Consider the following 18,185-nt stretch of genomic DNA (forward strand, 5'->3'; position numbering starts at 1 on the left):
CCCAAGCCTTATGTTCCCATGGCTTTCTAAAACGATTTAATGGAATGGGCTTTCTGAGAATTTCCTTTGTTTATGGTTGAAGTTAAGTTTATTAGCGTAGCAGTGGTTTTAGGTGATGGCTTCTCAAGGCCATTGACTTTCTAGACCTCAAGAATCAGAGCAGTTTGGAACTAGAACTGGTCTCACCATTTAGGAAGCAGCAGGTTGACTGTTGGAATAATGAATGCTGGAGCCTTTGAGGAGCTGTCTTGTCTGAAATGAACAGTGCCATTTTTGGTGTTCAGATTGAAACGAGTAACTTCAGAAGTAGCTATGCGTGTTCACATTGGCGTAGGTTTGACACACGTGGGGCAGTAGCTTTGTGCAGCCACAGGATGCCTTAGTGATTCCTCTGCAGCATAACTGCTGATCTGAGTGTCTCTGGAGGCTGAAGTCTCACAAAGGCAGTGGAGGGCTGTGGTTGGGGCCTCCTATATGTTGCTGTGCTTGAAAGCCTGTGCAGTGAAAAGCTCTTGGCCAGCTGCCCTTTAAGACTTCATTTATTGTATCTATAATATTCCTTTTGCCCAATAAACATATGTGCAAGTGATGTCCCATGACACACTGAAATCCTGTCCAGCTCTGCAGTGAATGCAGCCATGTGGTGTGAGTGGACAAATGTCTTGCAAGTCACCTGAATGCCTGTTGTTTTAATGTGGTCCTGCAGCTCAGCCCAGCAGTGACCCTACTCCATCATCTCAGTAGTGTTTTCTTAAAAGAAGCTTGGTTCTCTGAATGGACTTCAATCCCTTTCCTGCATCTTCAGTTAGAGACCGAGAAGGTGCAGGGTAACAGTACACGTCCAGCTTGGAGACATGAGGTGTGGCGCTGAGGCAGGGCACAAAACAGGGAGGGTAGATGGAGGACTGCTAGATTAGTTTGGAGAGGGAAAGGATTTTTTTTTTTAAGATTAAACTGCAGATGATGCTGACAGAAGTAAACTACAATAAAAATTACTCAGCAATAAGGAAATGTTGTATAAGTGCAAGTCCATCCTTTGCACAAATATGGTTTATAACACTGTAAATAATCTCTAAGGTAAGTGAAGAGGGGAGAGCTGAGCAAACAACTCTTTTGGAGTCTGTCCTGATTAATGCTCATAGCCCAACAGTGTGGGACTGTGAGAGTGAACACTTCAGGAAATCAAAAGCTTCCAATGGGACCTTAAGGTTAGAAAACATTTTGGTTTTTTTAAGCAGCACACAAAGGCGCAAACATGCATGTTTGTAAGTCAATGTCAGCCAGAAATGAAAAGTGCTAATTATTCTAAAAATACTTAACAGTGTAGATGTGCTGTCTTCATAACAGTTCTTCTGCAGTCTCTTTTTTCAAATACTTACTTGTCAAGTAATCTTGGAGAAGTTTAAACTTGTCTGTTTGCAGTTTTAGTCTTTATTTAATCTTCATGCTGTGGATGATGATCTAGCATGGTTTTTAATATAGTTTGTGCTTCATGACATGGAGAAACCAGTCCCATTCCTTGCTAGAAAAATCAAGAAGCTGTACTGCATCTGATGAAAAATAGTTTTGTGTAAAGCATCCTTTACTGAAACAGAATCTATCCCAATTCCTTTTGGTAACCATCTGCCTCTTGTAATTCCCTGACAGGTGGTAGGCTGGACTACATAACTATGCATTTTTTTACAAAATATTTTTTCTGTTTGCTACTAGAATCTAGCTTTTGAGAGACTGTTTGCTTTTGGTCTAATTTCCTACTCCTCAAACAGAGCTCACAGTTCCTTTTTTTGTTGAAGTGCGTGCCTTTTCTTTCTCATTTTGCTGCTTTTTCCGGAAAGATAAAATCTTGCCTTTCAGAAACAATGACAAGAAATTCAAATGTTTTTGTCACCTTCAAAGTTCTTGTATTTCATATGGTTATAATGATTGTCAACCTCATAAATTTGTAACTGGCAAGACACTCATGGATGTGTTTTTGGTGAAACTGCCCTAGACTTTTCCTGTTGCTGAATGTTAACTGATTTTTTTGTTTGTTTAAGGATGACTTTATTTTGTCCATGGCTAAATCCTTTGTCAGAACCAGTGTTTGTTGGGTCTTTTCAAAGCACAATGTTGCAGATGTGTAACAAAGCTCACCTTTTCTTGGAAATAGATAAGGATGCTTTTGTGAAAGACTGAAGTCTTCCTCTGTGCATGGCAGGCCAGAGAATTTTGTGGGTTTTAAGTGTGATTTGAGTAAAGATTAGCCAAAAAATCCTGTCCATGTCTGTCCCATGTGAAGACTCTGCTTTATGCTGCTGTTCTGCAGCAGTTAAACCAGCCTGAGGGGCTTGCTGTGGTCTGAGGGGGAAGGTGTCTTTGCCTTTTCTGCCTGCTCCCAGCCACCCTTCCCCTGAGCTGGCTCTGGTATTTGTTGGAGTATACCACTTTAACTCGCTAATCTAGCAAAAAATCCTGTCCAACTGCTTTTTTTTTTTTCCCCCCCCTCCTTGTCTGAGATCAGGAATTATAATTCACAGAGCAGTCTCATGGGTGAGCGGATGCAGAGGAAGTGATGGCGGTCCGGGGCTGTTAAGTCGTGTGGAAGGTTAGGGTGTCCTTCCACAGGAAGGTGAAGCCATCTGAGGATTTAAAGGCGGCTCGGTTGTTCCAGATTACAATTCATGTAAAGAAACAAGACTTTATTTAAAATGCACCTGTTTACTCTGTTGATCTAACCTGTGCAGCTTTGTGTCAAGAAAGATGACTTGAGAATTTGAGTACTAAAGTGATTAACAATGTAAAATGCTGTAAATGCTTTTGTTTTTCTTGGCTGAGAAGGAGACCTACTTTCCTGTGGAAAGTTTGCAGTGTTTCAGAGGATCATCATGAATCTGTGTTTGGCCCGAATCACTGTTCAGGAATGGCACACAGCAGAGATTTGTATCCTCCATTGAGTTAAGTCCTTTGCATGGTTTGCCCCTGAAGTGCTGCATCAGGAGTTGTGGGGTTGAGTCTCCGGGTTTGGGGGACACACTATGTCCATGCTCAAGTGGGTTTTGGAAGACCTACGTTATAGTGCTTCAGTTGCAGGCTTGGCCTGCTTGCCTCCTTTCATTATTTGTACCCCTGTGGCTAGAAAGGCGAGACTCCCATGGTAGTTGTATTTATTTAGGCTTTGTTTTCCCCTGAAAAGGGGGCTCCAGTGAACTGTGTATTTTAAAATCTAGGAGACCTTTGTCTCAAGGGAAGCACAGTGTGCTGACAGCTGACTCCACCAAATAACTCCAGCATTGGGAGGTAGCTTAAGAAGCAAATGTTTGTCTTGAGCAGAAAAGCTCTTCAGGCAGCAGCACTGTGCTTTTTAATTAAAATAGCTGTTAGCTTGGTCATATGCTCTTAAACACTAGCACAAGGGTTACTTTTTCTGCAGAGCTTTAGTCAGGAATTTTCAAAGGGGGGTGTTAAGGGTTCGATTCCTATTTAATTAGAGCAATATTTGCTCCCTACCTTGGTTTTCTTTGAAAATCACAGCCTTAAACTCTGGGCAGACATGACTTTTCCTTGCTAAGAAGGGAGGATAAACATCAAAAGGCTAATGTTTAACATTTGTATGTAAGATCATATGCTCTGGTATTTTGTTTTTTAAAACTTTCTTTGCCAAATACCACTTTCCTCAGCTTCTGTATCACAAAGTATACAGTAACAAGTCATGCTAACTTGGTGTTCAAAAAATACTGCCTTGCTGGAATATTTGGAGGCTTGAAACATAGAGGAACGAACTCTGACACTAGATGACATGGATTGTCAATGCTGAACATGCCAGTCTCCTAAATGATGGAATACACATCCTTGCTACATTCTATAGAGTATTGATTATTACCTGCCAGAGCATGCTGTCAGGGTTACGCTCTTTTCTGATCCTGGTTGGCATGTGCATATGTAACAGGCAAAGAGCAGTCTTTACCTTTGTGTTAGCACAGGGAGACTGGGTCAGACTCCTATGAGAAGTGCAGCCATCTTTCCCAGTGGTGTAGCAGTAGTAGACTTCCTGGTGCCTTTCCAGACTTTATTAAAAAGCATAGTTGCCTCTCTGGTACTGGCTGAGATCTGTCTATGCCAGACTTGACAAGCTGGCTGGTGACTTGCTGTCACTACAGTAGTATCTCCAAGAGACAGCTCTCTGAAAGAGGCCAAGAGGGATTATGATTCTTTTTCTTCCTCCATGTTTGAACTGGCAGATACAAAGGGAGCAGGGAGCATGTGGCAGGCTCCAGACCTGGCAGCTCTGAGTTTGAGTGTACAGATGATTTGAAGCATGGGACATAAACTTTATCCTGGATGTTGTTTGTTTCTCTTGTGGTACTTGATTCCAGTGTTGCGCAGAGCAGACCGATTTCACTGGCACTGAAAGTTACACCATTAGTTAGTACTTTATTTCCTGCATTCAGGAACACCTACCGCAGCTTCCCGTTTGTTTTGTGCTGCTTTCCATTTCCCAACAGCAAGCCTTGCTTCGGAGGTAGCTGTAATAAAACACCTGAGGTGTTAACAGCTGAACTGATCCGATGACAGAATGACAGCATTCAATTCAGACCACACTGCTGCCTCTTCCCTTGCGCCTTTGGTGACTTTCCAGGCCGGGAAATATTCTTTGCGATCAAATGTGCCAAATAATCTCTTGTGGAGCTGTCTTTAAAGTTTTCAGTACATCTTGCATGTGTTTGGCACTAAAACAAACTAGGCTAGACCACTCTGGTGAGGCTGGGTTGGTGGATGTGTGCTGCGAGACCATGCTAACAGTAACAGTTGTTTTATCTGCAGCTGACTTGTTTCTGGCAGTTTCTGTCCCCTTCCTTGTACTTAGAATGAGGTGATTTGTCTTTGGATAATTACTAAAGATGCGTTGCTGAGATAGCTTGAGAATATGAAGCTTTTATTGTAAGTTTTGGCTCAGACTGTTACATTTTTGCCTTGCAGATCTTTTCACTTGTTAGGTATTTCCCTGATTCACTGGATTCTCCAGAGGAGGTAAAAGAGAAGGGCAAAATGGAGAACAGCTTGATGATGCCTGTTTCCTTTTGGTTACTTCTCTATCCTGCTGCTGTCCCCAGTAATTTCACCTGCCACTGCCATATTAAACCAGTCTGTCGTTAGTGCATCACTAATAATTTTTAATGAATTTTGTTTTGTTCATTTGTATTACTGCCTCTGAAGAGCGCTGTCAGGACTGTGCTTTCTACCCAGTGGTCTGTGGGGAGTGATTTAGGGCAGTATTTAATGGATCAGGGCGTGCGTAAGTCTCTTAAAGCCCAGAGTTTTGTATTTGGGGGTTGTAAAATCCCTTGTAAAAGCCCATTAGTTCCACTACATGCTTCCCAGTGTGGTTATGAAATTAAACTCTTTTCTCCACCATATTAGCCTAAAATAAACACAGATGTTTACTCTGCTCACTACAATTGTAGATTCATCTTCAATTGTTCAAATTCTATATTAAGCTCTTAAATTTTATGATATCTTGGATGGCATTTAACATCGCCCAAGATACACACCTATTAAAAACAAAACCAAAAACCCAACACCTGAGGCTTGGGAATGGCTGCTACTGCTTTGTTGCTCTGTAGGTCTGTATTTTAAATGGGAGAAAGATGCTGTGAGATCTTGGGGAAAGAGCACTTTTCTGAGGGCTCTGATGCCTCTAACTTCTTTAGAAAACTCCTGCAAGGGGGAAAGAAATATTTGGCTTCAGCCCTTTTTTCAGGGGAAACTATGATAATACTTAAGCAGGGAAGACCTTTACTAAACACCCGTGCAACTGGGGGCACTTTTTGCCGATGTAAACAGTGTAGTCCTTTGAATTCTGTGCGTGCCTGAAGCCATCCTTGGAGCTGAAAGCAGCACTCATTCATCGGATTGCCTGCAGTGAGCTGTGCAGGTGGCTTTGTCAGAGGGTCTGGAATTTGGATGTGATCTGGATATCACACTTGAGATCCCTTTCAGTATTACCTGTTTATTGCTCTGGATGTTCTTGTCTGTGTAAGTGTCGCCTCTTTCATAGAAGTTTGAAGTTCTTTGCTTTGAGATACCTGATAAAGCAAATTATATAAATGATCAAATATTTTCTTTTGTATACATTGCCATGCACTGTATCTTCCCTGCAATAACTGTTGTATTATACTTTTTATAATCTTTCTGCCTTTGTGGGTAACAGTTGCTTTGTAAGTCTCTTACGAAATTCTTTTCTCTATCAGTCTGTCGGACTCTGAACTCTACCCCTTTTCAATGTCTTATTTCAGAGGTGGTGGCTTCAATACTGCAAAATGTATTCCAGATTGAGGGTTTGCCATTGCTATTACACAACAATTGTTTGCATTAGTTATTCTTCCTTGTAGTCAAATGTCTTGTCAGTGATGTTTATTTTGCTGATTAAAGCTGTGATTGAGCAGAGGTCCCCACTGAACTCTTCCAGGGAAGCTAAAGTCTTTACTCAAGGAGTGCCTAACCAAAACCTTCTGCAATAAGTCTGTTTGCCCTTGTATTTTACTTGGCATTTGTGCATCAAGCCTTTGTCTGCTGTTGCACTGCCCAGCAACCTCACTTGGTTGAATCTGTCTGAAATTCCCTGGCTTCCTCTTGGATAACATAAATATTATTTTGTTAAAGATGTCACTGCCTACTGTTCATCTCCTTCCAGGCCATTAATTAAATCCTCCAGTGCCTGTATGTATACATTAATTGTAACTTAATTTTTTCAAGAAGTATGGATAATTCTGTGGGTTAAAGATTAATTTGATGTTTTTACAAATACACAATTCAAAAACATGTGAGAAAGTATTTTTCATAAACACCATTTTACTGGAAGACCCAATAGCTCCATGCAGTTTTTCCTTTACTCTTCCAATTGCTGAGGAGACTCACACAGCAACCTGAGGAAACTGAACTTTGACCTGACTGACCAACATGCATTGGGTTATGCTGTCAATACGGAAGTTTTCCTTGTGTTACGAGAAAGAACTGGACCGAGAAATGTCCTTCTCCAGCCAGATGTGCTCTGCCAGCCAGCATCCTGCATATACACACAGGTGGTTAGAAAGGGGAAGAAACCGCATGGTCCCTTGTGGTGTGACACTGCTGACCTTCTCCCACAGTTGGATTCAGTCTTTTATACGAATAGTGTTTCTTATCTGTTAGCCTATTCTTGAATCTTGATAAGATGCTGTTCACCTTCTCACTTAGTAGTCCTTTGAAACTTGCAGAAACGAATGTAAACAGTTCTAAGAGCCATGCTTGCTTTTAGCTACACTGACCCTATTCAAAAACGGTACAATAATCTTTGGAATACTTTGTGAATTAAATTACTCTTTTAGAGAGTTTCTGTCTAGATCTGGTTTATAGCTTCTCACATAACCCTTTCAAGAGAGCTAGTGAGCTCTTCCCTGTGTACTGGAGCACTAGTCTGAGATAAGTGACAAACTTCTGGTGAGGTACTGAGAGGATGGGGGCATAAGACCCTCTTGAAACCTGATGCTCCTCTTCCAGTTAGTCTCTTAGGACCTTGAGGACCAGTTTGTGATTCTTGCTGGATTCTCTTTAAAAAACTAAACTTGTAAGATATTCTGACTTCCACTTCAGTCTGAGTCCACGCTGTCGTGATTGTGATTTTGAGAGAAATGGACATTGCTGTCTCCTCCCAGCTCAGTTTTCAAAGAATTGATTCCCCCCCCCCCAAGGCACAGGAATGTATTTGCACTCTTTGTCCTACTAAACGTTTTAGTGCTTACACTGCATGCGAGATCTCCTCTCAGGAGCTTTAGCCTCTGGTACTCCAGCTGTGCATCAGGAGACCTTCCTGCTGGAGGGCTGTTAAGAGGCCAAGAAAACTTTCTCCTTTATGGAAAGTCTGCTCTGCCAAAGATGAAGACCTCTGATTGAACTGGCTGAAAGTCGTGCATTCAGCTGCAGGATCAGTGCAGCTGGAATTGGGCTTTATGCAAAGCCTGTATGGTTCGGTAGGATTAGCTTTTGGAGGCGTCTATTGCTGCTTCCCAGGGTGACTGTTTTGATTTCTTATTTGCTCAAGCTAATGCTCTACTTTTGCAGTGTAGGGTTGTACTCATTTTATGTGCTATCTGCCCTACCTTTATAAATCAAGCTTTACTTTCCTTTTAACATGAAAACCTCTAGGAGAAGGGGCTGGCTGTTTCTCATCAATGAAATCTGGTGCAATTACTGGAGGGGCCTTGAATCTCTGCATCCTGTGTCTGCCTAAAGAGAAGCTCCTGGAGTTCCTGTCCAGTTCCTGCTGGTCTGAAAATGGGAGCAATCAAAGCAGCAATATGTCTGTCTTACTCCATATGGCTTTTCTGAGGGGAAATATGCAGGAAGTAACTTAGTTTCATAGTGGGCAAAAAGTGCTAAGAGTTGAAGGCTGTTCCCTTTTTCTACTTCTAGTTTTCAATTTTGAAATACCACATGGACTAGCTGTTTACATTGTACAAGGTCACTTAGAACCTGAGTCGGCATTTTGCTGATTTCCCAGGCTCTGCAAATATCAAGGTCAGGTTAGGCTTTTATTAGCTTCTTGGAGTAATTTGTGTTTCCTTTCTTGTTGTCTTTTTATATGTATGTTTCTACATTTCCATTAAAATAGTGTACAGTTCGTGTCTTTGTGCTTGCCTTCACTAGTTCACTCTATATTTACTATGTTTCTTTTAGAAATGTAATTGAAACTAGCTAGAGCACAAGAAAAGAAATACTTTCAGAAACTTGCAGCTAAATGAATTAACATTTAGCTGAAGTGGTTGTGGCATTCAGAAACACTAGGGTTATGAAGATGTGTATGATATCGTACAATTCATAACAGAGTTTGCACTTTGAAGTTGAATTTCAGTTCTGTGAATGAAAGACTTGTTTTCTGCTCAGGATTTTTAGGAAGAATTAAGCTTACCAAGTACATGGCTACAAATAAATATACTTAGTTCAGTTACAATTAAGTCAAAGTAGGATCCCTTAAGTAAACTTTTTCAGAGATATTTTTGTCTCATTTGATTTAAAAATCTGCCTAACTAACCTGGCAGAGAGAAGTCTTGTGCAGAACATTTATTGGGCAGTTTTAGAGTTAAATCCTGTTTATGTCCAAGGCTGAACAAGACTTCTGTCTCTGCTGTGAAAAAGTTGTTCAGGAAGCTCCCAGGACAGACACTGCATTGAAGATCTAGCTCGCTGACAACAGATGCATCAAATCTTTTCTTTGCAGCACCTGCCCAAAATATTAATCTATTTCTGTTACTTGCACAAGGAGTTGAAGTCTCTAGTGAGGGAAAATTAGCCCTTTTGGGGGGATGAGAGGTTGTAGCCATCCTGCTGTCCCATTAAGAATTAAGTGGAAACTCAACCCAACAAACTACAGCACCAAAAAAACCCGAACAAAAAAACCCTTCCAAAATACTGTGGTGAAGAATTACAATATTGACCATTAATCCCATGTTGTGTTAACACCTAAAGATTCAAAAACACCATATAAGCAACCATAGGGTGTCTAAACAATGCAAACCCCACCTCAAAAACATTAATTTCTCTCTTTTGAAGACTTTGGGCCACAGAATGCATTTCCAAGCCACTCAAGCCCAACTTCAGCAAAAAGGGCTCAAGCATTCTCAGTGAACTTGAAATTGCTTTGCATTCTTGCCAATTCACCAGCTCCAGTTAAGAAATGTGAGCACCTCGGGCTTCAGTCTGGGATTTGTAGTATGTTAAAACATAGTTCCAAAATATTTCAAAAACTATTACACTTACATTGCCTGATGGTGATGAGACTGAGTACTTTATTAATGTAGTTAGATTGATATGCTTTGCTTGCCTTACGTTGCTTTTGATTTGTATATATTTTTTTTCCCAGAAGTTGAGTCTGGATTTCAATTGTAACTTCACTAAAGAACAAGTTTTTTTAATTAAAATATTTAATTAAAATACTCAATTGTAAAATGCAATAGTTAATTGCTCATTTATGCCCCTCATTGAGTTAAATTTCCTTTGTTTTTAAAACAAACAACATTAAGATGGGGAGCTCATATCCATAATTAAACACAAATATGATTGTGATCTGGTAGCTGCAAAAGGAGCATTAGAAATCTGAGAAGCTGGGTGAAGATCAAATTTAAGGAGCTCAAATGTGGTATGTTCTTGAAATGCAGTTGAATTGCTCGAAGTTTAAGCTCTGCTTTTTCACCTCTTGTGGAGACATTGATATACCTTTTAAAAGTTTGTTTTAGTTTAGGGCTGTGGAAATATGACAGAGTTATTGCAAGGACATTGGTGATGTCACTTGGTACTGTCCTTTCTAGAAGTGGAAAATAAGTGCTAGCAAAAGAAGACATTAAAAAAATTCCTAAGTGTTGGTATTACTAGTGACACTTCAAATGGGAAGTTAAAAACAAACACGGAGAGTTTATACGAAGGAGTAGTTTGCCCATCTTTGCTTAAAAAAAAAAAAAAAAACCCAAACCAAGCAAACCACAAATACACACCCTCTCCCCCAATCCACCAAACCCCCCACGAAAAGTTGTGTTTCAGGACTGCTCTTCAACCACTCGCAAGGCAGACGATGCTGAGAGGCGCGTTAGAAGCCCGAGCGGCGCGGCAACTTCAGTGCTGGAAACTGTTCACGCTTTAGTGATACCAAGTTTAAATTGGCTGCAGTCAAAAGGAGGATGTAAATGCTGCAAGAACGCTTCTGCAAAACCATTATGCTACGGATGAGTGTTCGTCAGAGAGTGCGTTCTTTGATCTGGGTTGGGCCTCCTCCAAGAAAAGAAGGAAAATCACTTTTATAATAAGCAAATAATGTCTTGATTAGTTTTTTTAAAAGGAAGTCAGTTGTGTTGAGTTGCAAGATACGCACGACTACTAGGAACCAGTCTGAGATAACTGACTCTTTTCAGTTTGGTTACTGATAAGCTAATATCGAAAGCTAATGAACAAACGACTTCTATTATGACAAATGAGTGGTTTTGTTTTTTCGTAATGTAGAGCGCTATGTTTTGTAGATAACAATATGAAGTGTTAGATTTCCCCTCAACTGTTTTACTAAGTAAACTGTGAAGTGTGGATTAATTCTGAAAACTCTATTGTAATTATTATTGTTAAAATTTTGTTATGTTTTTTAAGTGTCAACACCCTTGTTTTGAAGTAGTCCTGCTGGAGGAAGGAACACATGCACAGAACAAAGTCAGCTGTGCAACTTTTTTTTAAGTTATTTTATTTCTTTGCCACTAAGGAAAAAAAATCTAGAGCTCACAGGACCAAAGGCTAAGGTTTATTTAAGTACTTTGAAAACAAAAGAAATCATGGTTTTGGTATAGTAGATGGAGATGGTTAAGACTGAACATTTTTACATTCCTGCCAACAGTAAATGTTTCAGATTTGTGTATTGGAGGAGGGTGCATGTGTGCACTTGCATCATAATTTCTGGGCCATTAATAAACACGGTGACTGTTAAGCAACGCCTAATAAGTATTTTTAAATTGGCAAACCTGAATAAACTGGAGCCCAGGCAAATTGGCAGGGAAGATCTGTGTCCTGCTCTTGAATTTCTTATTCTTGGAATACGGGAGGAATTCCAGGCAAATGTTAAGTGCAGCTGATACAGTAGCTGGAGATGACAAATGGGAGGATCTTGGTGGTAGCAACACAGTTGCTTAAGAGTCTTGACCCAAGCAATGGAAAGCTGCTGCGAGCTAATGAGGGAGGTGATGATGTCAGCTGCAGGGTTTGGGAAGGCCACATTAAATAAATTAATCTTATTCTCTGATAAAGAGCGGTCTTTTGGTACTATGTACATCATATCAATGTTTTAGGAAGGGTGGTAAAAGCAAGTTATAAGGAACTGAAAAAAAAAAAAAAGAGGAGGCATGTTTTCAGTGCAAGAGAGTCCTTAACATAACAGAAAGGGGAGAAATAGTTTATCAAAAAGATGATTGTGGACTGTGACCAGTACTCCATGGTTGCATCTGTATGCCAACCTTAGAAGAAATTAGCTGGTGCTTAGCCATTAGGTTTTATCTGTTCAAGAAACTCAAAAGAAGAATGAATGACTTGAAACATAAGCTAAACAATTGCAGCTTAAAAGTAAACAATGCAACTTCAATTGGGAAGACGAGTAAGTGTTGAAATGAAATATTGATGCAGGTGGAAGGTTCTTCTGATCTTGATGTCAAAGCAAGATGGATTTGCATAAATAAATATTTTAGTAAATGTGAATTGCTGAGCTTCCTATAGATGTGACCATGAAATTCAGTATCCCTTGAAACTGATCTCAGTAGTCCAGTGGTCCTTTTCCTTAAAAATTTCTGAAACAGTGTACATTTGTTTTCTTTCCTCCAATATCTCCAGTCATTAAAATGTTTTATTAGAATATTTATGTTATCTCTAAAAAAACCCCAAAAACCCAACCAACAAACAACCACCAAAAAAACCCTAACTATTTGTGGTTGTCTGTGGAAATACCCAGGGGAAGGAAAATGAGTATTTTAGGTAGAAGAGTCTCGAGAATTCTATTCTTCCTTATCAATTGCATAATTACATAGGGAAGAATTAAGTTCTCCTGATAAGAGTTACTTTGCTGCTGGCCTGTTGACACTGCTTTGGCCAAGATTTTCACGTGAGGCCATCTTCTCTCTTCTTAGTCTCCCTGGCTGCTCTGCAGGCAGACCTTCATCCTTTCTCCTTCTCACATCCTTGCAGATATGTCTTCGTATACTGCAGGCTGCCTGCTGGCGCTCACACCGTGCCTTTTTAAAGTTATTTGCAGTTCAGCTCCTACTTTGCAGTCATTTAGGGATGCCAAGTTGTCATTGCCTAATTTGATGATAGTGTTGATGGAAGTTCTCAGGTCCTAGAAATAAGTGGCAATCAAGTCGGACTACAGTGTTTCCCTTGGTTATGTTAGCTGTGCAAGAATCTTCTTGTGTCTGAGCTTTTATTAAACTTGTTTCTTTTTGTGCATCAGGCCAGTTTTGCACTGAAGACGTTGATGAATGTCAGCTCCAGCCCAATGCTTGTCAGAATGGAGGTACCTGCACCAACCACAATGGAGGCTATGCCTGCGTCTGTGTCAATGGTTGGAGTGGAGACGACTGCAGTAAAAACATTGATGATTGCTTCACTGCCTCCTGTGCTAATGGATCTACTTGCATTGATCGAGTGGCTTCTTTTTCATGTATTTGTCCAGAAGGAAAGGCAGGTAAGGGCAGAAAACTTGCATAGGTCTGGTACTTAATAGAAGATATTTCCTGAAGTTTATGCATTTGCTTAAAGTGGTGTGTTTATGTTACACACTTTGTAGCCAAACCAGGAAGAACAAAGGGAAACATGTGCTGTCTGCGAGCAAAGACCTTTTAAACCTCTGTAGTTTGGGACAAAGACGTATTTGTATTAGGCTGGAAGACAAACTTATTACAGTTTAGATTGCGAGGAAAGCAGCTCTTTTTCTGGTGCTTAGCAGGACCTGTATTTGCCTGACAAGTTATGTATGAGGGTGACTTGCTCTGTGCCACTTCTAATAATTGTACTTAAAAGTCTAGAAGGCAAACATATTTTTGCGTGAGTGAGGATGCCCTTACTGGTATAGTGGAAAATTTGCTGTTGCATGGTAGGTAAGAATATGAAGGTCTCTTTACTACTACTGGGAAATACAAGTGATCAGCATATCTGAATTAAGAAAATGAGCTTCATGTGTACCTGTGTTTTCAGCTGTCAGAAATATCATCATGCTGTTTAGAGAGAAGAGTCAGTTAACTACTCCAAGGAGATTTTGGTAATGGTAAGCCATTGTACTGCTCCACAAGTGCTGGAGACACCTCTGAAGTCACAGGATCTATATTTAAATGTAATGGTTTATGTGTGTGGTGAAATCCCTGTAGTAGTCTATAGGTTGAAGCCTATCAGATATTGCTCAGGCTTCTAGCTGTGAGAATCTTTAGCTGAAATATCAGGATAGAGGATCTGTTTGTGTAACATACAGTCTGACTGCTATATCTTGCTTTTTTGAATAAACTCTCGGATGCTTCTGTAGGTCTTCTGTGCCACTTGGATGATGCATGTGTTAGCAATCCATGCCAGAAGGGCGCTCTGTGTGATACCAATCCTGTGAATGGACACTATATCTGCACCTGTCCTCAAGGCCATAAGGGAGCAGACTGCACTGAGGATGTGGATGAATGTGCAATGGGTGAGTTTCTATTGGCTATTTGTGAGTACATGAACAGGGAGTTGTGTTGTTTGCTTTATGAACTAACAGAGGGGCAAGAATATACATCTTACCATAGCTTCTCAACATAAGCGCGACTTCTTTCTTGCTCTCCCTCTTTCGTTTCAGTGCCTTTAGATGAGTTTTAAATCTTGTGCAAGACTTGGGGCAAAAGGCTGAGTCAGAATAGCTGTCCATATTTGAACTGTTAGCCTCTGCAATATGAAAAGCAGGGAGATGCTTAATTATTATTCATTGTGCAAGAGGGCTTTTTTAGCATTGTGGGAGGAGCGCACACAAAAAGATGCAGTAATTAAGCTGACCCTTAGAACTGCAGTGTACAACCAAAGTACCGCAGTTTGTGTGGGAGCTGCTGCAGCTCCTGCCTTGGTAGAAATATATCAGGGCTGTTTGACAGCCAGAATATGGCTGGATCTTTTGAGTTCCTTCTAAGACTGGTGATCACGTGGGCTTTTAAAGCTGTAGTTCTGTGATATCATGCTATTTGTTTTATTGTTTGGGGGATTAGCTGGGTTCTCACAGACTTGCTTGTAGTTTTGAGAGTGCTAGTTCATGCTTCTAGAGTGTGATGCATGAAGGTGATACCTAACCAGCACTCCTGGAAGTATTGGAAAGAAGCACTTCTTTGAATTTCATTCCTGAGTCTGCCTTGGACAAGAGTGCTGTTCCTTTTTGAAAACACACGAAGGACTAGTTTGGTGGTTTTGTGGCCGTGGTGGCATCTTGTCAGCCTCAGGAGTGAAATAAACGTAAAAGATGATCTAGAGATAAAATCTTGAAAACATCATTAATTCTTTAATCCCTGCTACTTGATACTCTCCTCTTAAGAACCGTAGTTAGTAATACGGACCAGAGTTGCTCCTTTGGTCCATTGGTAATGATGGCAATCTTCCCTTTTGCGCCTGACAGGCAAGTAACTGCCACATGTTTTCTTCAATCACAATAGCCTTTCCCCAAAAGGATGAACAGTCTTTCCCCAGTATTACTTGCCAGAAAGGAATGACCACTGGAAAAGACCATGACTAATAAAGAATGCTGAGGCTTTCCTGCTCTGAGGAGAGGTTTTGACACACACGTATATATTTTTCTTGCAGCAAACAGCAATCCTTGTGAACATGCTGGGAAATGTGTAAACACAGAAGGCTCTTTCCACTGTGAGTGTTTGAAGGGCTACACAGGACCTCGCTGTGAAATGGACATCAATGAGTGCCATTCAAACCCCTGCCAAAACGATGCCACCTGCCTGGACAAAATTGGAGGATTCACATGTCTCTGTATGCCAGGTGAGGGGGGTTTCTGACAAAGATGGGGGTTTCTGACAAAGATGGGGTTTCCAGAAAAGGAGGAATTCAGAAGGCAGAGCACAGGGAGGGTTGCCAGCTCTGATGAAGTGGAACACAAAATTGTAAAGGGTGAGGCTAAATTAAATGGTGAGAGCGAACTTGCTGTGGCAGCACCAGCCAGGAGGACTTCGCATTTGTGTGGAGGAGGGAGAAAGCAGTTAAGAGGACTGAGAAATAAACCAATCTCTACTTCAGCAAAGGAAGTTAGCAGTTGGAGTATATGTGAACATATTTGTTACTATACCTGATAAAGTGTATGTGCAGAAACTTAAGTTTGTGAAAGCAAAGCAGGTGCAAACTTGAATAGAAAGACTGTTTTGAGATATGTATATGATGATTCTGGATAATAGTGTTTGGGTTTTTTCTCTGCTTAAAATATCCCAAATGATGCAAGCTCCCATTGACCTGAGGAAATAACTCTTCAAAAAAGTTACTTGATTGAAATCGTGCTTATAAAATTTACATGTCCAGCATACCAATGACCTATGTAGTCTGCTATTTTGCTTTCTGATAGAAGGTGGTAAAAAAAGAAAAGGGTGCAGGTTGCCAGTTGCACAGTCTTATAAAGTATCATGAAAGAATTGTGACCCCTGCAGGTGATCAGCTGAGACCATGAAAACTAGAATGAGTTTTTATTAATATCTAACCTGTTTTGAAAGGTGGAACTCTAGACCCTCACCCTTCTTAATGTTTTTCTTTTACTCTGTCTTTAGCTAAAAAGCCTTGAGCTAAAATTAAAACAGCTAAAATTATCTGCTGTGTTTGTTTCTTTACCTTTTAGCTTACATTGGTGCATACCCAAATATATTGATATCTTCCCAAATGTTAAAACATAACCCCTTCTCATTAACTGGAAGAAAACATTAGATGTGAATTCAGCACAAACTTTTCTTATTACTGCTGATTAAGTGAGCATGTTCAGCAATCTTGAAAAATACACATTCAATGTCTCTTTTTAACCTCTGGTGTATATTCTTACCTCGTAGGTTCTGTCCAAACTGCAAACCTGCAATGAAACTAAGGGTGGACTTTCAGTGCCGGTATAAGAGGCAGTTATACTTCAAAGGGCGCTTCCTGAGGCTTTCAGTCACCTCTTCTTATTTCTTTTTTGTTTGTTTGTTTTAAACAGGTTTTAAAGGTGTTCACTGTGAAGAAGATATTGATGAGTGTCTAAGTAATCCCTGTGTGAACAATGGAGAGTGTCTTGACAAAATCAACCGCTTCCTCTGTGTCTGTCCTCCTGGTGAGTACTTATTTCTGGAAGCTTTTCCCACTTCACCTTACCAAGAACCACATAGACAACCAGCGAGAGAGTGCGGGCAGTATGTTTCTTGCGGGTTTCTGTTGTCTTAGTGCAGCATATGTTTGAATGAATGAGCTGCAGTCACTGGTAATACGAATAGACATGTATTGGTCATATGAGTTTTGTGTCTGTAACTGGGTAGGTGTTGAGAAACATACAGTTGGACACCTCACCTTGAAGGGTAGTTGGCAGCAAGAGCTTCTCTTACTGTGAATATCACAGTGAGATATAGATGAGTAATTATAAATACATTTTAAAAATCAGAGCCTCTGCATGGTTTTTGTCTTTTTCTGAGGTTTTTAGGCAGAAGCTATTTTTGCATCAGTAGAGCTTGTGGTGCTTGCATGAGGAGGGAGGTGGATCAGGTCTCCACTTGTAGAAAAGAAGGACAAAAGCTGAGCTGAGAGATCAGTGTTAGCTACAGGGTAAACATCACTTATCTTGATGGCTGACAAAAAGTTTTGAGATGAGAATATATTTGACAAAAGCCTGCTCTGCATCCTTCTTATTGACTAATGGTGTTCTGGCTCCTCCTTTGGTTCCTTCCTCCAAGAAGCATTCCTGGAGTTTTGGTTTTTTTTTTTTTCTTGACGTGCCTAAGGATCTGCATCATCTGACATAACCTGTTGATTGTTCGTTAACTATTTCAAGGAGTGTATCGAAAGATATAGTGCTGTATTGTACCACATTCCACACTGCTGTAGTAATTCTAGTCTGAAGGCTCTAGTGATGTATGCATTATTGTTTCATTTTAAGTTACTTGCTTTGATTACTTGATAGTTTTTATTGGTGGCCTCTCAGTTTTATAGACAGGCATACTGTCCAGTGGTCAGCACTGCTTGCGCTCCATCTGCTTTATTTCTGTTTGACTCAGCCGTCTCAGTTTTCAAGCTGAGGCTCCTTTGACCTGGAGGATAGGAGCTATGTTTTGGCTGGTGGTTTGGACGAGGAACCAATCCACCCAGGGTGTGGTGTGTGTGTGTGCTTAATGATGCACTTGAGTTTAGATTTACTGAGCTTACATTTGGGTGGTTTTAAGGATTTGCTAGTAAATAATTTCTGACAGTGCAGCTGTTTAGATTAACTGCTTCAAATTACTTCTGGGTTTTTATCTTGTTTGTGCCTTTCAGGATTCAGTGGTGCCGTGTGTCAGATTGATATAGATGACTGCTCCAGCACGCCATGTCTCAATGGAGCCAAATGTATCGACCATCCCAATGGCTATGAGTGCCAGTGCGCCACAGGTTAGTCTTGTGCTCAGAGCCCCTGGACTGGAGATCACCTGTAACCTAAATAC

The 18,185-nt window shown here is 40.5% G+C and overlaps 1 protein-coding gene across 1 annotated transcript in view; it reads left to right on the forward strand.

Annotated features, from left to right (window-relative positions):
• NOTCH2 (notch 2) overlaps positions 1 to 18,185 on the forward strand; it is a gene marked incomplete at its 5' end in the record, with an annotated part of 75,165 nt that overhangs the window by 20,173 nt on the left and 36,807 nt on the right. The window contains 5 exons of the mRNA XM_010281991.1: positions 12,983 to 13,216; positions 14,048 to 14,203; positions 15,337 to 15,525; positions 16,715 to 16,828; positions 18,019 to 18,132. Of these exons, the coding sequence (XP_010280293.1) occupies positions 12,983 to 13,216; positions 14,048 to 14,203; positions 15,337 to 15,525; positions 16,715 to 16,828; positions 18,019 to 18,132 (807 nt within the window). The remainder of the gene's footprint in view (positions 1 to 12,982; positions 13,217 to 14,047; positions 14,204 to 15,336; positions 15,526 to 16,714; positions 16,829 to 18,018; positions 18,133 to 18,185) is intronic.

The sequence above is a fragment of the Phaethon lepturus genome, unplaced genomic scaffold, assembly GCF_000687285.1.
Source record: "Phaethon lepturus isolate BGI_N335 unplaced genomic scaffold, ASM68728v1 scaffold21122, whole genome shotgun sequence".
In the NCBI taxonomy this organism is placed as follows: domain Eukaryota; kingdom Metazoa; phylum Chordata; class Aves; order Phaethontiformes; family Phaethontidae; genus Phaethon; species Phaethon lepturus.